This window comes from Falco naumanni, chromosome 4, assembly GCF_017639655.2.
Source record: "Falco naumanni isolate bFalNau1 chromosome 4, bFalNau1.pat, whole genome shotgun sequence".
NCBI lineage: Eukaryota > Metazoa > Chordata > Aves > Falconiformes > Falconidae > Falco > Falco naumanni.
This window is the reverse complement of record NC_054057.1, coordinates 3,049,664-3,073,986: the sequence shown is the minus strand read 5'-3', so window position 1 is coordinate 3,073,986 and position 24,323 is coordinate 3,049,664. Positions and strand designations below refer to the sequence as shown.

The window sequence follows — 24,323 nt, the reverse complement described above, 5'->3', positions numbered from 1 at the left end:
TTCCAGAAGCCCATCAGGGGAGCGTGCTTCGCTAACCAGCTGCTTCACCTGCTGTCCCTTCTCTGCAGCCACAGCTTGCTCTTCTCAGCTACAAATGGATGCATGGAATTCTGTTCTCTACAACAATCTTAGCATCAAAATGCAAAAATGTCCTCTTTTGCCTGTAGAAAACGGTGTTTAAAATAAAACTAACCCAGCTGAAGTGCAGTGAGCTCTGGAAGGAGATCTGGCCTGACAGGAAACAGCATAGGAAGAGAAATGGGGGGGGTAAAAAAAAAAGAAAAAAAAAAAAAAAGGAAAAAAGAGGATGAAACAAGAGGTCACAGCCCATACGAGTGCTGTTAAAACACTGTAATAAAAGCATTTTGAAAGCATTATAGCGCAAAGGTCGGGCGGGCCCCCAGCCACGGCCGCCAAACAACCCCTCCTCGTCTCAGCCGTCCCGCGCTTGCCCCATGAGCACGCGATGGGGCGGGGCAGCGCCGCCTCCGGCCAATGGGAGGGGGAGGCCCAGCCACGGCGGGCGGGGCCAGGCCGGTGGCAGCCGGTGGGCGGTGGCACGTCGGGCCGCCCCGGCGCCCTTCCCGCCCGCGCCGGCTGCCTGCGGCCAGGGCCAGTACCGCCCCGTCCCGCCCTGCGGATATGGAGCCGGCGGCCGGCGGTGAGTGCTGGGTGGGCGGCCGTCACCCAGCGGGAAGGGGCCCTCGCTGCCGTGAGGGGAGGAGCCTCCCACCTTCCCGCCCACCCCGGTCTTCCCCGCCGTGGCGCCGAGCCAGCTCCGAGTCGCCCCTCACTGCCCAGGCGCGGCTCGCCCGGCCCGGCGGCGTTCCCGGGGGCGGGGAGGATGCCGGGCCCGGGGGCTCTGGGCTGGGCCTGGAGCCGGCTGAATTACGGGAGCCGGCTCGTTCCCCGCGCGGTGCCCGCCGCAGCCGCGGGCGCCCTTCACCCGCGGTGGGCTCCGGGCGGCGGCGGCTGGGGAGGGGTGGGGCGGTGCCCGCCGGCGGAGCGCGGCCTGGCGTGAGGGAGCGAGTCAGCGGGCGCGGCGGCGGCGGCGGGCCGGGCGCGCCTCTCCTCCCCGGCGGTTCGGCCCCTGTAAAAGGGAGACGAGACGCGGCCGGGCGGCGGGGGCACGCCGTTGCCTATCGCCTCAGAGCGGTCACGGCGGGGGGGGGCCGCCGGGCTGGTGGCGGCAGGGCGGTGAGCGGGCCGCTGCTGGGCACGGCCGCCCCGCGAACAGGGGCCGCAGCTCCCCCTGCCCTGCTGGCCGCGCCGGCTCGCAGACCTCCCGGGGCGGCCGGGCTGCGTGGCTGGGGAGCTGGCTGCGGGGGCTGGCCACGGGCACGGCTGTCCCTGCGCCCCACGCTTCGGGTTCTGGCGTGGGTGCGAGGGAAGGGGCCCAGCTGCACCCGGCTGTGCGCCAGGCGGCGTGCTGGCAGCTCTGCGCTGCGGGCCGCCTCTAGTTTTCAGTACTAATAAGCCTGAAAAGAACAAATCTTCCTGAGTCACCACGCCAAACGCAACAATTCTGAATAAATTGTAGGAGTGAGTTTACCGAGCAGCGTGCTGTTTATACAAACGCTGTTTCGAGAAGACAACTGCTCTGCAAAGTGATACTGGTAACTAGTAACATTTAATAATTATCTACTGCTTTTCATTTTTTCAATTCTTTAGAACCTGCAGTATGCACAATATGGCAGGCAGTATAATTTTTTAAAATAAAACTGATTAGAGAAAGCAATGCAATATGGTGGAATGACTCATCAAGACAGTGCAGTCAGTCATTGACAAGCACAGTTACAGTACGTTATCCCTAATGTTTGCCTTGGGTTCACTCTATTTGTGCAGACTTGCATCTAAAATGTTTTAAAATACTTTATTAATCTAATGGATTTCTTTCAAAGACATACATACTTGTAAATCTGAATGCTGCAGAATTGTGTTTTTAAAAAAAAGTGAACTAGCGAGTGAAGCTAACAGGAAAAACCCATTGAAATTCAGCTTGAAAGCTTTTTGTGCCAGTCAAAAGCAAATAAACTTGTTGGTTATGCATATGTTAACGGTATCACTGTATTTTGTAGGATAATTTATGCAAAATAGTGGAGATTGTGATTTCTCTGTGAATCACACGAAACTGTCATAAAAGCTGAACTGCATCCTTAGAGATACTTAGAAATTAAGTAATTTCAGTCTTTGAACAGGAAGAGGAAAACTGCTGGAAGACTGGGTAAAATCCTTTCTTCAGTGAGGTTAATAGTAAAAAAAAAACCCAAACCACCAAACCTTCCCTTCAGTTTTAAATTCTGTGAATTTAGTCTGTGATAGGTTTTTTGGTTGGGTTTTTTAATTTTTATTTTTAAGCCGTGTAGGTTAGTTCCAGATTTATCTTTTTATATCAACACCTCAGAGCTGCTTTATGAAGCACGATATAATGATCTCTGTAGAATCATTATACGGAAGTTGAAGGCACAATGTCAAAAGACTTAAGAGGAGCAGCTGAAGGAACCAGGGTTGTTTAGCCTGGAAAAAAGGAGGCTTGGGGGAGACCTTATCGCTCTGTACAACTACCTGAGAGGAGGAGGTTGTAGCGAGCTGGGTGTTGGTCTCTTGTCCCAAGTAACAAGAGATAGGACAGCAGGAAATGGCTTCAAGTTGTGCCAGGGGAGGTTTAGGTTGGACATTAGGGGGAATTTCTTGATGGAAAGGGTTGTCAAGCACTGGACCAGGCTGCCCGGGGGAGTGGCTGAGTCACCATCCCTGGAGGTATTTAAAAGTCGTGTAGCTGTGTGGTGCTTGGGAACATCGTTTAGTGGTGGAGCTGGCAGTGTTAGGTTAACGGTTGGACTTCATGATCTTAAAGATCTTTTCCAATCTAAATGATTCTGATTCTATGATTCTATAAAAGTTCACTTAGATATTTTGGATTATTTACCTATAAAGTTATGCTGATGCTCCACGCTGTGCTGTTGTGGATATAAACCAGAACGCTTGGTTTGTATCTTTCAACAAGTCATTTAAATGCTTTGTGCATGGTTTGCCTATTTGTATGATGGGCGTCCTGCTCACCTATGCAACGTGATGTAAGTTTCTGTGGTGTCATTAAAGCTTCACAAGGTTCCTCCTTCAACGTATAATGTGTTTGCACACTTCTAGCAGGAGAAGCTTATTGGTTTTAGATACCTGCTTGACTGATGTTCTCGTCTGTTAATGTTTTCATTTGCTGATGATACACTGTATCTTTTGTGTGTGTTTTTGTGTGCAAGCTGTTGTTCTTGACGCTAATTTCTTCTTATTACTTTGTTTCAATTTATTTATTTGCTTTCTCATCACTACCTCTTTGCTGCACGTACCAAGAACAATTTCCCTAGAGAGTAGCAGGATATAGATGCTGCTGAAGACTGGTAGCATCTTCCCAAATCACAATTTGAGAGATTACTCAAAGTGCTGTTTTCAGTAGGTCCACAGAAACGGGCAGCTACCACTTTGCTAAACACAGACATATGTCATTTACTATAGTAAAGTTTTGTGAGGTTTTAGGTTGATAGCAAATATTTTTTTAACACTGACATTTCTGTTTTGTTTTTGTACTTAGTGAGCGCTCAAAAGATGGCGGAAAGCTGGTCTTTCTTGGATAATTTTGAACCTAACTTCACGCCCCTGGTAGTAATTGAGCTTGCAAAAGGCACCAAAGAGGAAACCATAGAATGGTTCACTAAACGAATTGTGGACAAAAAAGCAAATGGAGGTGAGTGTAGTATGACCTTCTGTAATACTTTGAAATCGAATTGGCTTTCATCATAATATGAAGACACATAGAAAATTGGTATTCAGGTATGTTGTGGTTTAATTATTGTTTAGCCAATCACACTCCATTTTGTGTTTTTGAAGTTGGTTGATACTACGTAAGAGTAGAACTTTCATGTAATGAAAATTTAATAACTGAATCCTCTTAATCCAGTTATTAATGAAAATACTGGCTTCAAGTAACATGCCTGTTGAACTCTTGAATCCTTCCATTTTTACAGTGAAACCCTGATAACCTGTCTTTCAGCATAGTTTTGTTATCAGTTTTTATCTTCATGGCCTGGAGCATGTTTCTCTTGTTCCTTATGAGCACATTGTAAGCCTTTCCAAATAGAAGACTCACCATATCTACTGTCCTGTCCACAAGACTTGGTACCATGTTGTAGAACACAGTTAAGTTAGCAGGAAGCAATTTCATGTTGATAAACTCATGTTGGATTTCAGTTATCTTTTAGCTAGCTTGTAGGCTTTTGCAAAGACAGTGTTTCATTACTTAGTTTAGTATACTCCCAGGATCTGAAGTTAGGCTAATGAATTTGTAATTCCTTAGGCTTTTTTTTTTTTTTAACATCTTTTAGAAAGGCATTCTTTATTGCTGTTGTAGCTTATTATATCTTACAGTCAGTGATATTTCTGTGGCTGTTGGATTTGTGACTGCTTTCAGGCCTCTGTTGGATGTCAGGGGTGTTTCTGTTTTGTAAGTCTAGTCTCCTTAAAATGAGTGGGACTGTGTGCAGAAGTGCTGGTTATTTACATGATGTGAGCATTAGGGATGAAGATCCCAACTGTCCCCATTGTTCCAGTTCACCTTCTGTGAGCACTTCCACAGAAACAAGGCTAAATCAAGGAGTGACCCTGCAAGATTCTGACCACCAGACTTCAGGTGCTGTTGAAGCCTTAATTCTTCTGGCCTTTAAAAAGATGAAGCTTCAGCACTCCTTATAACTAGGTCCAATATGATGGATGCTAACACAGTAGGTTTTTGAGATGTAATTTTAATGTCTTTTCTTCCTTATTTTGCTTTTCTTTAAAGGTGCACAGCTGCTGGTTAAACCATTGGTCATGGAAAATGGAGATGAAAATATTTATCTCGTTGGAGCTTCCCACTTAAGGCTGTTGCTGGGAGCTGAAACTGTGGGTTTGGTGAAGGAATGTAATGATAACTCAATGAGAACTTTTACATACAGCAGTAGAAAAACTTTCAAATATTTTGCAGGTAAGCAGTTTTAGGGGTCTTTGTCATTGCAAGGCTGTGCCTGAAGATTATAAGCAATAACACTGCCAGATCTTTCATGGTCTTTCTTTCCTTGGAATGGTAACAGTGAACAGAAATAGGAGGAACAAGCCATGAAAAAAATACTCATTTTTCCCTATGGGAATTCAGATCATGTAACAAAACTAAATTACTATTTTTTTTCACATGGATTTCATTTTTGCTTGTGTTTTACTTTGTGTATACCCCAAATTTTCAAAACATTTCAAAATATACTTTTGTATACTCCAAATATTCTTTTATTTGTGTGAAACATTTTTGTTGAAAATAAGACAAGAATAAATAGTTGATAATCAGGAGTGCAGGTTTGTCAATCAATGTTAGGAATTAACATAGCAATTATGTGAGCCCCTTTTGACGCTTATTACCTTATATCTTATTTTATTATTTTATATTATATCTTATAATTAGCTGGAGAAAATAAAAAGAAATATTTTTCTCTTACTTTTACACATTAAACAGAATTAAATAGTTAAATAACGCTACAGAGCCATTTGATAGAATTTGGGCATGATTCCTGGCTTCTTCCCAGTACAAACTGGAACCTCTTTGTCCCTCTCCCAGTACAGACTGGGACCCATCCCAGTGCAAACTGAAACCTCTGTCCCTGCCCCAGTACCAACTGTCAGCTGTAGCTCAAAGCACCTGAGCCTGTGGGCTATAGGGAATGTGCTGATGTTTGGTTTCGTGTTAGGTAGTGCTGCGAGAAGCAGGGAGTTGGACTTTATGATCCTCATGGGTCTGTTGCAACTTGAGATCTTATGATTTGGGAAATAATTCTTTTTCCTCTTCTATTTTGAGGAGGTGCAAACACAGTAACATTTTCTTTTAAATGTGGTACTTGAAAGTTATTTAACCCCCTTACAGTGGCAGTAGTCATTTTGCTCTCCAGGTAAATATTGGAGTTCCTGCTTAGTTTTGCTAATACTTTTCACATGCCTGTTTTGGTGATGCCTTTCACCATATTTTCGATATAAAGGTTCCTGGGTCTGTCTGAAACAATAATAAAGTTGAGATTTGTTGTTTGTTTGATGCCAGTTTATTCAACACTGCTGCTGTGTGCAGTAACTGTTGCATTGCCTTATCTTTTGTGACCTTGCTTTTCTGAAATTAGGAAGCCTTGAGAAGAATTGTTGCTTGCGAAGGTACCATTTCTGTTTCATTCATGTGTTTACATTCTTAATGCTAATCTGACTGTCATTGTGAACTTTGTTCTGTAATAGCAGCTGGAACTCCAGCTACTGTAAACCTAAAAGATAATTTTTGCTGTATCTCCTGGTCTTTTTTAAAATGCTAATATAATTTAAGTTTTGCCCAGACCTGATCAGAGGATAAAATAGTTGACCATGCTTAGATGAGATGAAAAATGTCATCTACAAAAGAAACTCTGCAGCCTGAGTTGTCTTACTATTATTTCTAGTTCCCCAATTTAACTGATACTATATTCTTATTCTTTGTATTAGAGATTTGTTGATGGTTTAGCTTCTTTCTTAGTGTATTTAGGGCCATCCCTATAGTTTCTTATTCCTAAGTGGAAAAAATAATCAATTGGTCATTATCTCAAGAAAATCATACTCTTGTTTCCTTGATGATAAGTTGATGGGGTTGACAATAGTTTTGTTGCTATAGGTCTTCAAAACTTGAGATTTTTGGAAAGGTTTCTTATTGTTTTACCTTATTTCTGTATTTTTATCAGAACAAATTGTTTCAAATAGCTTGTTATGTTGAATGGGCAATAAAGAGCAAGATACTGTGATATTTGGTGTGAAATGCTTACTAAAAAGGAGATTTGTCCTGACATCTTAATGTTTTTTTTGTTATGAAAATATTTCAGGAACTGTATGGCAGAAAGGGTTATGGAGATTCTGAGTCTGGCAAGTAGTGGATGCCTAAGTGAGAGTCTTTCAGCCGGGCAAGAGTATGTAGTACTTGCTGGTATACTGCCCAGTCTCCAGCAATTAGGACTTCAGGGGTGTCTTTGTCTCAAGTGATTTATTCTCTTAGTTCATCTGGATAGTCAAAAATGGCCAACATGTGCCAGTTAGAGAAAACTTCTTCCCAAGTTTTAAAAAGGGGAGATTTTGCTAATGGATTTTTTGTGGCAGTAATTGTCACATAATTTTTTTTTCCTGATTCTGGTCATTTTTGGTAGTTATTTGCACAATTTCATAATACATTGTCCTGTACTGCATAATTTCATACCTTCTTTTTGATTTAGATGACAATCACAATTTCCTTACAATGGCAGAATGTCAGTATATCATCAAGCATGAACTCGAAAATTTGAGAGCTAAAGATGAAAAAATGATCCCAGGATATCCTCAGGCAAAGCTGTATCCAGGAAAATCAATTGGTAAGCAATGTAGTTTTTTGCCTGTAACTCACAGTGCTGATGTAGGATAGTGTGCATGGTGAAAAAAACCTTAATTTTCCTGCAGTGAAGAGAAATCCTTCAGACATTAGTTTCCCACTATTTTTAATCAACTTTTTCTTGGCACTCCACAGCGATAGATCAAGAGGAGATGGATGCATTGTGCAACAAGAGACATTCTGAGTAGATACTGAGAAAAATGTTTTTCACAATGAGGGTAATCAAACGTTGGAACAGGGTTTTAGAGAGATTTTGGTAACTGTCCTGTAAGACTTTTAGATCTTCACTAGACAAGGCCCTGAGCAGCCTGATTAAGATGAACCTGCTTTGAGCAGGAAGTTGGGCCAGATGACTTCCAGTAGGCTTTCCATCCTGAGTCTCTGGACTTAGGATGGGGCTGAGACTCTGGCCTTACATTCTTCTCATTTGGATAATTTTCACATATATTGATGTCATCCTTTATTTTTATAATTAGTACAAAAATACTTATTTTTTTTAAATTACATAATAATATATTGGATTGTCTCTATAAAAATACTGGAATAAGCAACAGTGTTTCAGAGCTATAAATTTCACAATATGAAGTAAGTTAGTTCTATTTCATTAATTTGATTTCATTTGTCATCCTCCTTGCTTCAGGAGCTCCCCTTTTTAATGGGAGAAAGAAGCAATAAGAGCTAGTGCTGTTTTTATGGTAGTTGGAACTAGTTCTTTGGCAGAGATGCTACAGTTTATTAGCAGAATTTATCTTAATATATTTATGTCCTTTTAATAACAGTGTCTTTATTAATTAGTGTTCATCATCAAAGAGAGATCTGTGCATATCCGTGGTTCAAGAAATGTAAATAAACGTAGATGTCTGATGAATTTACAGTGGTAATTTTTTATATAGCTAAGGTATTTTTCTAGTTATGTCAAGTAGATGCTGGGAAAGATGCTGGTTATGTCAAGTAGAGACCATGAGAAATGGTAAAAAACTATCACAAAATTTCCAGTGTCTTCCTTCTCCTGTTTTCAAATTTATTTTCTTTTTTAATATTTCTATGGTGGTAACTTCCAGAGCAGTTTGTTGATTTTTTTATATGGAAAGCAATACTACCCGTTTATCCACATGGGTAGTATTGCTTTCCATAACAAAGTTAAATACAAATTGTGGAATATCTGGTTTGTTTGCAATGAAGATATGTTGTAATTTATGAATTAATGTAAATTGATAATTCAAAAACTGTTTTAGTACCTTCCCCATAATTAATACAACAATGGCTCTTCAATTTAATGTTTTGTTTTTGCTGTGTCAGTTTGATTTGTTATGCCTTTATTTGCTCAAATGCAAGAGCCAGACCTTTCCCCACAAAGCTACACGTGACACTTCAGTTCTGACGTGTAGCACTTCTTGTTCAACCTGCATCTGATTATATTGCAAACCTATGGAATAGTTAATAGATGTAAAAACATTACTCTTTGTCTCCTAGTTGACAGCACAGTCTTTGTAGGAACTGCTCTCTATAATGAATAATTTTTAACTAACATGCAGACAGATTATTTATTTTTAGGATTTAAATGCTAGATTTATTTCTAAGGAACTTCAGACTTGCGAAGTACGTAATGTAACCCATTTTCTTGTATCAACTTCATAGTCCTTTGAAAGATTACTAGGTACCTTTTTTTTTTTTTTTTTCCGTTTTGCCTCTAGTGAGAAGATTATTGACCAGTGGTATTCTAGTGCAGATTTTCCCACTGCATGATAGAGAAGAGTTGAAAAAGCTCCGTCACAGCTGGTATGGCCGAGTGAAAGTTGGCTATCAACCTTTAGGTATGTGAACGCTTACTTCACTATGAATATAGTGCAGGGTTTCTTTTGGAGAAGTTTTCTCTTCAGTTTGTGTGAGAAGACCAAGGGTCTTTCTAACTTCTGCTCCAGCATTTAGAATTTGACTGATAGAATTGAAACTCCTGTGTGGAAGTATTGTACCAAGAAGTCTGTTGTTTGACTAAGAGTTTACCTTTTCACATCCCCAGTTACCCATTGCAGTTCACCTACTCTTTCCATTACCTCTCTGCCCAAGTCGCTTTGCTGGCCATTGTGAATCAAAGTCCTTGCTTTCACTGGTTTTGGAATCAACAGAGTGGCTTAGGCTCTGGCTAAGGAAACATCCATGTTTTCAGGCTTGCTGACATGCACAGTTGAGGTCTCTTTGTTGAGAATTTTCATTGATACTAAGATGGCTGTAAGGTATCTTTTGCTATAATGACTTGCAATACAAGTGTTCAGGAGTGAAGCACTGGACTTGCAGGCTGCTCTTTCTTGATTTTCTTTCTCGTGGCTGCAGGAGTTCTGTATAGTTTGGTCATAGTTTCCAAGTTGGAGCTGGGGGGTAGTTCAGAGGCTCAGCATTTGCACTGTGATCGTCTAGCTTAGAGTCTTGAAATTAGACCATTGTTCTTTTACCAGCTGAGCAAGTTTTTCCTCTCTCAGCATTTCCCATGTAACCTCCTGAAATGGTTCAAGACTTGTGAATTTGGTGGCTCAGAGGCTGGAGATTCAATGTCTGCAAGCTTCCGTGTAATAACAGTCTGCACATCACAAATTCTCCCTACCAATGAGTAAAGCAGTAATGGATCAAGCCAAAGCTGTTTTCTCAAATTGACTCTTGACAGGAAAGCTCCTCTGTGTCTAGAATTCCCAAAGCTATTTTGAGTTGTAGACGTATCAAAAGTATGCTTACAACTGTTTGTTTTAAATTCATTGTCTGTATGAAGACTTTATGAAGATGTTATGTTGTTGCAGGCCGGTGTCACTTGAGTATATTTTACACACTGAATAAGCTTAAAATGAAAATAATTGTTAGTCTGGCAGTGTGAAAAGTTAAGTTCCAGATTGTGAACCTGTAAACTTTACTTGAAAATAAGAAAATAAACATTTGGGAGTTTGCCTGATTATTAATCTCTGGGTCTTGCAGTTGCTTGAGATTCTTTCCTGAGCTAAAGGAAGTTGAAGATCTGGCTTGATAAGGCCTGCTTCCAGAGTATTGTGTTAGGGGTCTTATTGTGTGCTTGTCTTCTGTTTATACAAGAGAGAGGGTTTTTTTTGACTACCACTGACTACATAAAAAATTTCACAGTAAGTCTCAGGAAGCCTGTTATGTTTGTACTACTAATGTATGTCTCTCATGTTGTGTTTGGAGTGTGAAATGGCGCAAATGACCTACACTTGAACTTCTTCATTAATAAATTTTTTATTGAGAGTGATTGTGGAGTGCTGATTCTTCTCTCTGTTTGCCTTTCCTTCTTGCTTTCAGAGACTTACCTGATATGCAATTGTGAATTTCTGCTGTAGGGTTTTGTAAATGTCATGGCTGCTTTGTTAAGCTGGTGAATATGCAGCATTGGCATACAAGCAGTCTGGTTTTCCAAGCAGGCAAAGATAAAATAGATTTCAGCATTCTAAACTGTTTGCTAGGCTTTTCTATAACTTATAATGTGGTGCCATTTGCAGATTATGTGGAATAATACTCATACGCTTTTTTATTAGTATTAAGATAAATGAGATCTTCCTTGGAGGTAATATATCTGTCATTAAATATATCCATTAGTAGTGCACTTTTCAAGCCTTTATAACACCTGAGCAGATAACCTTGGTGAGTACAGCAAGTGTGTATTTCATGTATCAGTTATCTGCTGAAGGGAATATGTCATCCTGAGTGTGCTATCTGACATACTTAAGATTTAAGATTTCAGTACACCTTTCCATCTATTCCTTTAGTTCCTTGAGGGCTGGCAAAGCACAACTAGTCCTTTCTGGCTGTGAGCAGGCTGAAATAGATTTATTTTTTTTTTTCAGGTGTATGTATGCCAGTGAGAAGCTTCAGAAGTTAGGTGTCACTTGCTGATAAAGTTTTGGTTCTTATTACACCAAATGTCTTCTGTGCCATCCTAGCCATTCATTGATAGATTCTGTTTTCAAGAATGCTAGTGTTTTTGTGCTCTGTTGGTTTTTTTGTTGTGTTGTGTGTCCTGCCCTGCCTGCCCAAGAATATATGACTTAAGGATTGAGATACTTGACTTCTCTACCATCTGAATATATGTATATATGGGATTTTTTTTTTCTGTATATATAACAAAAAATAAATAATTAAAATAACCTTCTGAGCTTTTGGGACATGAGAGAAGAAGGAACCAAAAAGCAATAATATTTGTTATGTTATTTAGAAAAAAAATGCGGGCCAAGGGATTAATGTAAAGTCAAGTTTGATATTATACTGATGTCTCTGTTAAATGTGGTCTTAATTGATTTATTTTTCTCTTCAGATGAGATACGCTGCTACTTTGGTGAAACCATTGCTCTCTACTTTGGCTTCTTAGAGTACTTCACATTTGCCTTGATTCCAATGGCTGTCATAGGGATTCCTTATTATGTATTTGCATGGGAAGACTATGACAAATATGTGATGTTTGCCACATTCAATCTGCTCTGGTCTACTGTGATACTGGAAGTTTGGAAGCGGATTTGTGCCATCATGACATATCGCTGGGGGACACTGTTGATGAAACGACAGTTTGAAGAACCAAGACCAGGCTTTCATGGTGTTCTGGGTATCAATCCTGTCACTGGGAGGGAGGAACCAGTGTATTCAAGTATTAAGAGACAGATGAGGATTTATCTGGTGTCCTTACCATTTGTGTGCCTTTGCCTCTACTTCTCACTTTATGTGATGATGATTTACTTTGATTTGGAACAGTGGGCTCTGGATTATCATGAAGAGAATGAGTCTAACTTCAGCAGCTTGATGCTGTTTGTGCCCAGTATCATATATGCTGTTGTGATTGAAATTATGAACCGTATCTATCGGTATGCTGCGGAATTTTTAACATCATGGGGTAAGAAAGTTTTCTTCTTTTTCCTTAAAGTTAGAATCCCCGATATTTAGAATTTGTTTCTTTGTAGAATACGTTACTGTGAGTTTTTGTTCAGTGGAATGCTAAAGAAATTTTCTGAAGTAGATTTTTACAGTGGGTTGCAAGAGATGGCCTTTTTAACTTCTTACATCTATTTTGAGTGTTCTGAGACTGCAGTTTCATGTTTGGTTTAATTTGGTCTAAGTCTAGCATGCCAACAGAAGGGGTGATCCCTGCCTTCCTCCTCAGACTCTCTTTGCCCTTGGTGCAGAAGTCAGCCTTCCCTGATTTAGCTCTTTGGCTATATCAGCCGTAGTGCTGGCAAAAGGGATGGGTTGAGATCATGAGGATGGGAGCTCAGAGGCGGATGGCAGGACTGTCCTGGCAGGTTGCACCCACAACCTGGGTTTGCCGAGTATGTCTTAGTCTACTGGTACACCTGTGCGGAGGATGGAGGCACCGAGATAATGGAACAAAATCTAAACCCACCCAACTAAATGTCATATGAGAGTGTTTGTGTATGCTATATATAACAAGGACTGAGATTTCACATCCCTATCAAAATATTTTCCTCTGGGCACTCTTAGAAGAGGAGGAATGTTATAATAGATTGCCTTTTTTTTTTTCCTTTATGCATGTGACTTATTTAACAGATCGGGCCTTATGTTTTGTAACCTAACATAAGGATAATGAAATGTTAGTATTTATTTTGAATTTTAGCACTCCTAAAGACATGTGCAGTCACTTTCAGACAAAGTTAATAGTTGAAGATAATGGGGAGTTAACTGTTTTTTGTAGCTCAATATGGCATGCATTTACAGGATGGAATCCAGGTTACTAAAGCTGGAGACACACAAAGTTGACCTAAGAAAGATGAAGTAAAAGGGAGGTTGATGCAGAAGACAGAATAAGAAGAGGTGTTTTAGTGGGGATTGGTTATGCATGCCAAAATGATTTGCTCAGCAAATTCAGCTTGACAGCAGCAATAGTAAAAGCAAGCAATTTCTTGATTTGTTTGACTGTTCAAGGATTTTATTTAAATAATGACTTTTAAATTCATATCTAGGTCTCAGTTGACTGTTTTATTTCATTTTTTTTCACTACACTGCAAGAAAAAGCCTTTATGCAAAATGCCTGGTTGTGTTTATCAGAGAATTAAAATGTTCTGATGAGTAACCCAAGTTTTTTTTAATGCAAATGTTTTTGGTTTTAAGCTGATGTTTCATATTCAGCAGCAACAGTATTTATGTAACTCACTACACTGACAGCTTGTGCCTTTTCTGTGCTATCCAACATGTTTATGCTGCCGTGCTGTGAATTGGATGTGAATAGCTAATCTGACTGCCCTACCTTCCCTCCCACTTGGCATATTTTCAGCTAATATCAGACTTAAACAGCTAAACTGACAAAGTATAGGAAACAACCTGGGGTTTTTTTATGCACACCTCTTACACCTGTTTATCACGAGAACTGACCATTTAGTGATAGCTAAAAGCAAAACTTGCATTCAGTCACTTGAGTGCGTCTTCCATGTGTCAGGCCCAAATTCACACCCCTGTCAGACTCTGCTGGTTTGTCCTGAGCAATGTCTGTGGGTGACAGTGTCCCCTTTCAGCCTTGTTGACACAGCTCATGCTAGTATGTTACCTTCTCCCGCTTAGCCAAGGCTTTGAAGATACAATCTGACAAAATAGCAAAAAGAAATGGCAGATCCCCCATTCACTTCCCTTTCCTCCCCTGTAGTAATGAGCCTTCTTCAAACAGCAGCTTTTGACAATTTATCTTGAATAAACTGAAAAATCTTAGTTTTAGAGCCAGTAATACATCTATTGAACTTGGTGTACTTTAGTCTTGCTTTAATGCTTAGGGTGTGATCTGAATTCCATGGAGGTGGATGGCAATGTTTCTGTGAGCATCTACAGGTTTTGAAACAAACCTAGTATTTTCCATATGTATTTCAATTAGTTCTGCATTGTTTTCAGCCAAAGAAAAAAATTAATAACTAGGCACATTTTATTAAGTGTTAAGAATGATGGATGGTTTTTCTGTTATAGACCAGCTCTTCTGAGAAAGAAAGATGTAAAAGGAAAAACCTTTACAGTAGAAAAAATACTGGAGTTCTAGCCAAAAATATGTATGTCAGTACTGTGCATCAGATTAGCTTCATAGGTTAAGTGAGGTACTGGTACAGTATAAATTCTTTCAGCCATCAAGTGTTGGAGGAACTATTCCCCATAAACAGTTAAGTAATTTTTAGGTGGAGGAAAAATGTCTGTTTACTCTCATACTATGCCTAGTATATTATAAGTGCTTCTGCTGTTTACTAATCAATAATTCTGTTGGTATTTTAGAAAATCACAGGCTGGAATCTTCGTATCAGAATCATTTGGTACTGAAGGTTTTAGTGGTAAGTATGTAGTATAAGCAGCTTTTAAGATTATTTAACAAGAGAACTTGTCATGTTTTATTAGTGCTTTCCTAGCATTACCTCACTGACCTACAGTTTTGTTCAAGGCCAGATACTAGCACAAATATCAGACTAAACAGGATTTCTGCTGTGGTTGCAGTAACTGCTAGGCTGTTTTAGATGCCTCTTTCTATAATAGAGAGTTGGGGTTTTATTTATATTGATTTGTTCTTTCATTACTATTCTGTGTAGTTTTTGTCTTTTGTTAATTGATGTGGTCTTGTTTTCAACTAGGAACTCTTCCTTTTACTTCTTGCAGACTTTATGGTAAACCATATTTTAAAAAGCTCATGTATTAACTTCTGCCTGTATTAACATTCAGAAAACCAGTCAGAGGAGGCTGAAGATGTATGTCCATCAATCTGCTCTTATGCAGTTTGTAATATTTTGTAGTATATACTGATCTATTTAATTTGTGGCTCTGAACAAGTAGCTCTTGTGTGTGTATGTATATATGTTTGGTTGCTCTTTTAGGTGTATATCCAGATGCAACACTGATTCTAAGGAACTGTACTGTAAATCTTGAGTTCCCATATAAGATATTCAGTAAAAGCGGTTGTAAAGATCAGTTGATTTTGAGTCTTAATTGTTTCCTTTTTGAAAAGATCATTTAAGTCTCTTCCAGAGTTCTTTTTTTCACTCAGCATGCTTTTTTTTTTTACCTGCTTGTTATCCTTCTGTTGCTCATAACCTCTAGAGCTAAAACTCTCTTACATAATATTCATAGCTTTGTCTCAGCCTTTCTCAAAAAACAGCACCATCTTTTTTCCCCCATAGGAAATTAATATAAAATAATTTCTAAAATTATGACGTGTCAAATATGAGTCCTCCCAAATGTCACTTTCATGCAATGAGTGGCTCTCTGCACTCCCAGTATTATCTGTGTTGTCCATGAGCTCCAAAAAAGGAGCTCTAGCCGTGATAGCAAGTAGGAAACTTCAGAGCTTGATTATCATTTTTCAGGTACAATACTGTGATTATGTCTCCTTTCAGAAGTAAGGAATATTTTCTTGGACATAAAACCTCTTGAAGTGATTAAACATAAAGCTCAACTAACATATATTCAGGAATGGTTGTACATATTGAGAGATAAATGTCATCCAACATATATACGTTGGTGAAGTATTTCTTTGAAAAAAACCTACCTACCATTACCCTAAATTAAGATGAATACGTCCCTTTCCTTGTTACCTATGGGGAAACTGATAAAAGATGAACGTTAAGTAGACGGTGATGTGTTTCTGATGTCTACAATTCGTAACTGAGTTGTAGTTCTCTTTGTATACCATGCTTTAGGAAAGCATTAAGCTTGTCAAATGAAAATATGAATACTACCAATACTGGAAATGAGATTTTTCTGTCCTAAGTTTTAAAAATGGTAAATAAAATTTTAATGAACAGTTTACATCTGAATGGAAGCTATTTAGTCAAGATAACTGTTAAGTTAGATGACAGTCTGCATTTGAATGTTTGCTTGAGAACTAATTACAGATATTCTTATTTGCAGTTCAACTTCTTAAATTGTTTTGCATCTCTTTTCTACATTGCTTTTGTGCTGTTTGACATGAAGCTTTTGAGGCAGGTGAGTTCTGAGAATGTCTTAAAAATGTTGAATATGGGAAAATAAAGGATTAATTAAAATGGGACTTTAGTTTTTAATATTGAAATACAAATATTTCATTGAAAATGAATATATTTTATATATATTTTCTTAGAAATCCAACTTTCATATTTCAGTTCCTCTAGCACACTTGCAGAATCATAAGAGTGGAGCATTTCTTTCCCTCTGTATAAATGAGGAACTGTTTTCAAATAAATTGATTGTTCCCTCTTGCAGATGAGGCTGGAAAATTTTCATTTCGTCCTTCCTTCCCTTTATGTTAGAAAATGTTTTTTGTCTGTGGTGTTCTTAATGAAAGACTCTTGAGGACAGGAGCATGTTTAATTTTATGAATACAACATGGAGCTGAGAATAAAAAAACCCCAAAAATAATTTGTAGTTAGTATTTTAAATCAGCTTTCTGTTGTTAATCTTTTGCACTCCAATGCATGAAAATTGGGAATAAAGGAAAGATATTTTTTTTTTGCTTTAAATTTAACTAAACAACAAGAACTTCAACTCAAGGCCTCTGTTCCTCTAAAGAGATCTCTAGCAAAACACTTGACATATCTATACCAGACACAATATTGATCACATTTCCTGTACTTTAAGGTAAAATGCAAGAAGATTAAAAAAAAAACAGAAAAAAGTTCTTTGTTTAGCTCTGCCATTGGCTTTGGCATATGTCGTGTGTATCTTTGCCCTTAGTTGGACTTTGTGTACTGTCTCCAAGATACATCCAGATCAGCAAAATATTTAGACACCTAACTCCTATTTTGTCCTTCTCAGCTCATAGTAAAGAATGGCAGCTAGACCACCTATACTTTTCGTATGCTATTGCTAGTTTTTTTAGGCTGGCCTTCTTTTGTCATAGTGTAGCAACTTACAGTGTTAATAGAACATGGAAAATTGGAAATGAGCATAGGTTAATCACAATTCTATTAATTTTTTCTTTTTTTCTTTTTTCTTTTTTTTTTTAACTTAAGAGCTTGGCCACTTTGCTGATAACTTCGCAGATCCTTAATCAGTTTGCAGAATCCTTGCTTCCTTACTGGCTCCAAAAGCGACATAAGAAGAGGATCAAGAAACGCATGTGTTCTCTGAAAACAGATACGGACCTGTCATTAGTCGAACAAATCAACTTGGAGAAAGAAATGGGCACCTATTTTGTACGTTTTACTACTGTAAAAGAGTTAAAAGTTTTTTGGGCTGAAGTTGACAGAGGCATCAGGCAGTGCAACCTAAAATATTTCTGGCTGTCTGGCCTGGCAGCTTATTTTCAGCTTCATCAATTTTGCTGGTAGTGCTATATGGTGGATCAAGAAACATACAGTGCAGTATCCTAGTTACACCAGAATGAAGGGGTAGGAAGGAACAGCTGAACCTGGAGCTACCTAACTCTATATCACTGGAAGAAGTATTTGTGTAATATATCCTTAATCTCCAAGGATAGCCTGAAGGCTACCAAGGGGAGGCTTTTTCTGTTTTAGTTTGGTTTTGCAGTGATAATAGTTTAAACCATCAATTAAACTGTAGCCTGAGAGAGTGTGCCTTATGTCTGGGTGGAGCCAGAAGTGGAAAGGGCAGAAGATACTACCTCTTCAAACCAAAACTACTGCCGGAAGCTCTTGCTTCTTGAAACTACAGCTTTGGCACATACTGTCTTCCTAGTTCTGTTCCTGACCACTTTCTACCCGTACAATTTTAGATTGTATTTAAAAGACTTTGTGCAGTTCATTCCTTGCAATTCTAAAGGAATTGACAAAATAGACATCAGTGTGTATGTTAAGGCCCTACAGTGTGGCTGAGAACTTGTTTGATCAGATGCTGCAAGCATAGTCACAAGGGTCTTAATACTGGGTGATTTATACTTTTACAGAATAAGCATTATATGTAGACAGTGTACCTTCTATGTAACAGGTAGAGTTTAAAATTTGATGTTAATACTGCATCAGATTCCTCTCTTCCTGCATAGAGTGCCATGAAATGGGAAGAGGAAAAAGAAATGCTACCTTTGCAATTGAAAAATTGTACAAATATTAATACTTGCATTCCTCTGTGAAGGCTGGTATTTTGCACATTTTATATGGAGGGAGATAGATTTAGAGAGCATGTCTATCTTGCAGTGGAGAACACAGCAGAAATCCCTGCGTTAGTGATTGAACTGATAAATCAGGACAGTCCAACACTGTGCCTGCAAATAGGCCAGCAGAACTCCAAAAGCTGTGTATTGGCATCAGGTGTTGATATGCCTGACCAAATAAGCTCTGCCTCTTAGAGATGAGCTGACTTCTTATTCTCAGCTGCACATACAAGGCCAGTGTGGTGTCTTTGAGTCACATTGCACAGTGCTTCTTGTGCAGAACTGGATCAAATATATCTGCACCTGTTGTACCATTCTGCTCTGAATGATTTTCCACGGGGATCCAACAGGTCAATTTGTAGAGTTATGACTTTGCCTTTGAAGGTTTCCGCTGCTAGTCTCATTTTCAGTTCAAGGTAGTGTGTATTCAAAGCCTTAATGTTATTTTCAGTTTAAAGATACTAATTGGGCTGTATTTGTGAATAATGATATTAGACCACTGATTTGTTTGCAAACAGTAAGCTGTCAGCTGGCAAGTGTATTTCTAAAATTAAATCTGTCACAAGGGGGAAGCATTTAACTATGTTTAGTAACTGAGTTTAGCAGGAGTCTTGACAGAATTCTGCATTTCAGGCTCTTCTGTTTTCCTTCCTTCACTTATGTTTCAATGTTTAATTATCTGTTTTGTCTCCTTTCTCTCTTGCTTTTCAAATCTCCAGCCCTTAACTCAGTTTAAGATGTAAAACCACCCTGCAATATTTTTTTTTTATTTATTTAAGTTTCTACTTCTCTCTTCTAGTTTATTTTCTGCCATAATTTCTTTGTTGATTCTGTTTCCTTGATGCCATAGTTCATGTACTGCTCTTGTGGGCGGCAATGGCATACTATGAAACTTCTTTAACATTGTATCAGCTCCTGTTTTCCTGCACAAAGTGTCATAAATTGAGTGAGGGAGAAATAAATACTCTTTTTCTCTTTCTATAGTCTGCTGTTCTAAAAGTCAGTAGGTACTGGGCAAGGAAATGAGAAGAAAGGTTAGAGGAAGCAGTGGGGATACTATGTAGTTACCAGAAGGAGGAGCACAAAGGGAAGCGTTTTTCCCCGCCTGCAACAGTTGTCTGAGAAAGTGATAGCAGGGACAAATACGTGACTGCCACTCCAGTGAATGATCCTGCACAAACAACCCTAAGGAAGACCTTACTAAAATTCAGAGTTCATACAAACATTACTGTGAAAAAATCTCAGTGGTTTTAAAAGTTAGGTAGCTCCTCATGGTCTTGCCTGTGGATCAGTTTGTTAGACCCAGCTATATTGTGCAACTTGAAAATGAGCTGAAGTGAAGAATGGAACTAATGACCACCCCATGTTGATTTCTGAGCTTGCAGTCTTCTACTGACTCTCTCTGTTTGCTAGAAAAAGAAGCACTAGGTGCTGGAGAGGGCAGTCACTTTAACAGCTATAACCAGCAAAAAAGACTGGAGAACCACGTGTCTGATGTGTGGAGCCAAAACCAATTTTATGTGGTTCCTGTAATAATCTCAGTTACTGTCAAGTCTTTTATTATTTCATGTTTGAATGGGAGGACAGTATGTGGGCCTGGGCAAATACAAGATAGCTAGATCCCAGTTTAACCTGTGTGTGGTATTTCACCATCCTTTGTCCAGTGAACACTTTTTCTTTAAAAATGGTTGGGTTTCTTCTTCACTTATATAAATAATTGCTGCATTCATAGAGAACTATTATTAATACTACAAAACTAATATGCAAATATATGATAACCTACATGTGAGTACTCAATCAGCATTTAAGTACCCACATTCTTGCTTTAAAGATCAGGCAATGTGATTGGATTTACCAAAATAGGGCTTTTTGTTTGTGCTAATTGTTCTTTTCAGATGTCAGCACTGTGTTCTGACATTTCAGCCTTCAAGTTGGCCACTAATTCTGGCTTACCTATTTTGAAATAAACAAGCAGAAATATCAGAAAAGAGTTGCCTATCTGCCAACCTGCTCTTCTGGTTAGGTCTTTCATGGACAGTCTGAAATACTAGGATCTTTCTTGTCACAATACTTTCAGGAGAATGTTCTGCCAGTTTAAATGCATGGTGCTGTTTTCCTATGCCCCCATGTTCCTTCTGTAACTGTTTCATTGAGATAGTCAAGAACTTGAATGGGATGAATGTGTTTATACAATTACTTCATGTACTAAGGATAAGAAATGTGACCTGCAGAAAATGTATTAGGCAAAAAGAAAAACCTTGCCCTCCCCTTATTAATAAGTTTTGAGTAATTGAATAATTCCAAATTAACTAGATGGGATTTTTTTGTTGTTGTTACTGTTTTCTGTTACCAGTCATTCCCAAACAACTGATCTGGGATGAGAAAGTGTGTTTACAACTGTATTTGTTAAATCTGTGTTTCTTAGTTTTTGGGGTTTTTTTTTATGGGTTAAATTTGTTCTTATTTTTGCTCTGTTTTTTAGGGTACTTTTGATGATTATCTGGAGTTGTTCTTACAGTTTGGCTATGTGAGTCTTTTCTCATGTGTTTATCCACTGGCAGCCGTCTTTGCAGTGTTAAACAACATCACAGAGATATATTCTGATGCTTTAAAGATGTGTAGAGTTTACAAGCGTCCATTTGCAGAACCCACAGCAAATATTGGTGTTTGGCAGGTAATTTCTGTGTCTTCTGTTCATTTGTTTTAAAAGAGGTTTCAACAACTTTGAAACTTTAAAGTTTAATAGGTACTTTGTTCTCTTCAATGCCTTAGGATATTATCTATCCAGCTGTATATGCAAGTGGGTTTTTTTAGGGGTTTTGACCATGTGTTTTTCAGTTGCCTCCCAAAAGAAAAAAACGTTCCTTTAGTCCTTGTATATTGTACTCCTGTTGCAAATGCAGCAAAGCAAAGCTGACGGATACCACCCATTACTCTTTACAGCCAACATTTTAGAAATGGTAACATCTGATGAATCTCAGAAGCATGGAGCTCAGCAAGGGTTTAAAAAAAATTGAAGAAATACTTGGAGTCCTAAACCATGCTTGGCTGTGTGCCACTGTGATTACTGGTATTCAAGCTAACTAATTTTAAAACAATCTGGATGTGTGTGCAGGAGCTAGACCTTTCTGCACAACCTGAACATTGTAGTCTGTCTAAACAATTTCATTCTCGTAGTACTGGGTTAAGGATTTTCTGTCCTCAGTTGTTTGACCATGCAGTCATGCTAGCACCAGCTAGTGTTTGGAGCCTGCTGAGTACTCTGCATCAGTGAACTGATTCTGACTAAAAAGATCCCTATAAAACTCCTTCAAACCCAGAATTTTTCCTGAAAAGAAAATCATCCAGAGACTTAATAGCAGTGGCCTGATAAGGAGTGTGAAGTAGGTTGGAGGAAATCTCCAGGGGATTTTTTTAATGATATGTCATGGAGACAAAGGGCACAATAAACCAGTGAATTGTTCTATTTGGAGGGGTTGCAAGTGTCGGTATGAAATGAAACAAATGGGAGATGAAAAATGAAATCAGGAAACCTACTGTAAAACGTAAACCAAGTATTTGTTGTAAATACTTACAAATGTACAAACGTATAAACCAAGTATTCTGAGGAATTGTGAGACACGTACATAGGTATTAATGAAGTGGACTTATAGGAGAAGTCTTTTAATATTAAGTCATTAAAATGTGTAAGTTGTAATCTGATTGCTTTTTAGCGTTTGATGTATTTTCTCAGTCCAGATCTATGCTGCCAACATCTTGATGGCATAACTGCATTGACCAGTGGTGTGACCACCGGATAAATGAAGCTGTAGTCATAAGTTCCAAGCGTAGCTGCAGGTATATTAATAGCATTTAGTTTTGCTAGAATAGTTTGTTTTAATCTAGGGAGTAGGCTGAAAAAGTATAACACTAGTGGTACAGTCACATTTTCTTTATAGTAGGTTTGTAATTAATAGTAGAAATGCATTTGCTTTGTGAATTAAAAATAACGACTTAAAAATTTAGTTATCTGTTTCATGTGGGAAGTTAGAGCATTGGCTGAAAGATTTCTGTTAAAGGGATACTGGAATTATTTAACAGGTGAGCTGAGTCACCAGCTTGTCACGGAGAAGGTTACTTTGCTAATTCATTATGACAATTGCTACAATTCAACATCAGTCTTTCTCATTCCAGAGATGACCTTGCAATAGTTAACCACTATATTGCAAAAGTAATTATCACTCTGTAATGATATTTTCAGACATTTTGTGGGAGTTCTGTAGGCAAGAACTTCTTATATTTGTGCAATTGCATGCTTTAAAATGTAAATCATTCTTTCAGCAAATTTCAGCTTTTAAAAATGGCGTTCTGAACCATCGTTACATTTTTCTATTACTCAACATTCAGACAAAACCTCCAAACCCAGGAGTGTTTGGACTATTATTTCCTGTAGGGATTTTGCATTTCTTTTTTCTTTATCCTGAAAGAAATTTGTGTTCAGGAGTACAACTGTAGGTGAGTGCACACATTTTTATATGTTTAGATTATGAGTCATGAAGATAACAGGTATAAGGCTGCTTTCCTGTCCAAATTTTTCAGAAGGTCATCTGGCATTACCTGCATCTAGAATATTAGTGGTTTCTAAATAACTTCTTAAGATCTCTACAGTACTGTGGGATTGTGGAAGAATACTGTTTTTCTTCACAACACACGGATGTGCACATAGGGAAATCAAATTGGAGAGAAATTTAGGGTTGCCAGGTGGTCTTTGTGGTATTGCAAACCTTGTTATAGTCTTTCTTGTCTTTGCCTATTCTTAAAGCTGATGAAATCTAGACTGCTTGCCAAACAAGTTTTATGTCACAGAATTCAAAAGATGAAGGAAAATTAAATAATGAGTCTTCTGATGATGTAAAAAAGAGAGAGGTATTGTTCAGAGCAATTTGGAGACTGTTAAATTAGAGATAATGGTTGTAACTATAGATATATCTATGTTTTATTTCAGTTGGCTTTTGAAACTATGAGTGTGATATCTGTTGTTACTAATTGCATACTGATTGGAATGTCTCCACAAGTGAATGCCCTTTTCCCAGACTCAAAAATGGACCTTATTCTGACTGTGGCACTGGTAGAGGTAAGTCTGCCTTCAAACAGCGCATGTGTTTTAGTAGCACATAACATGAACAACAGTGGAAATGATATCAGGGAGTAGACTTCCTCCCTGCACCCCCTTGTATTAAAAGGAAATGAAGATTTCCCTTTCAAAGAAGTGTTTCAAAGCCTTGCCTTTGGTTGCTTTCTTTTCTGTGTTTTCATGTACTGTGAAACGTTGCCATGCTTTCCCATACATTCCCAAGCTACAGTGTATTTGTTGCTTCAGGTATTTGAAGAATTTAAAAGTACTATTTCAAGAAACAAAATAACCACAGTTTTGTGAACTAGCTGTTATTCTGCTTGGTTTGTGAACACAGCATATCTTATAAAGACCTCCTACCTAATCTTTATGGGAATTTCCTGTAAGGCTTATCTGAAACAAGTATATATGAGGACTATAAATAAGTGATTGTAAGAGTATTTGGGTTTCATCTTTTTCTAATTCTATGTAATAACCACTTGAGTGTCCTTCCTTTTCAGACAAGGAGGGATATCTGTGGGTATTTTATATAGTAACTGACACTGTAGGGCTTCGCCTTGGCATGACTTTCTTTCAGAGCTTTCCTGTATTGCATTGCCTTGACTTTCATCATTATGCTGTTTTGGCTTTTAGGATCTGGATTACTTGTGGCACAAAGTCTGAGTTGTTTATGTGCAGTTGTTAAACTGTAAGGTATTGCCTTACAGAGGTGCAACAGG

At 38.6% G+C, this 24,323-nt stretch overlaps 1 protein-coding gene across 3 annotated transcripts in view; it reads left to right on the top strand.

The window, feature by feature from the left end:
- Positions 1-547: 547 nt before the first annotated feature.
- The window catches only part of ANO10 (anoctamin 10), a 128,443-nt gene continuing 104,667 nt past the window's right edge, over positions 548-24,323 (top strand). The window contains exons 1-11 of one of the 3 annotated variants that reach the window (XM_040589517.1): positions 548-661; positions 3,590-3,742; positions 4,835-5,017; positions 7,293-7,427; positions 9,139-9,258; positions 11,754-12,323; positions 14,693-14,748; positions 16,316-16,390; positions 17,395-17,577; positions 20,974-21,165; positions 23,476-23,604. In XM_040589517.1, the coding sequence (XP_040445451.1) occupies positions 643-661; positions 3,590-3,742; positions 4,835-5,017; positions 7,293-7,427; positions 9,139-9,258; positions 11,754-12,323; positions 14,693-14,748; positions 16,316-16,390; positions 17,395-17,577; positions 20,974-21,165; positions 23,476-23,604 (1,815 nt within the window). In that variant the 5' untranslated portion in view covers positions 548-642. Of the gene's footprint in view, positions 673-1,159; positions 1,617-3,589; positions 3,743-4,834; positions 5,018-7,292; positions 7,428-9,138; positions 9,259-11,753; positions 12,324-14,692; positions 14,749-16,315; positions 16,391-17,394; positions 17,578-20,973; positions 21,166-23,475; positions 23,605-24,323 lie in introns of those variants that run through there. The other 2 variants (XM_040589518.1, XM_040589519.1) reach the window with 2 other exon arrangements.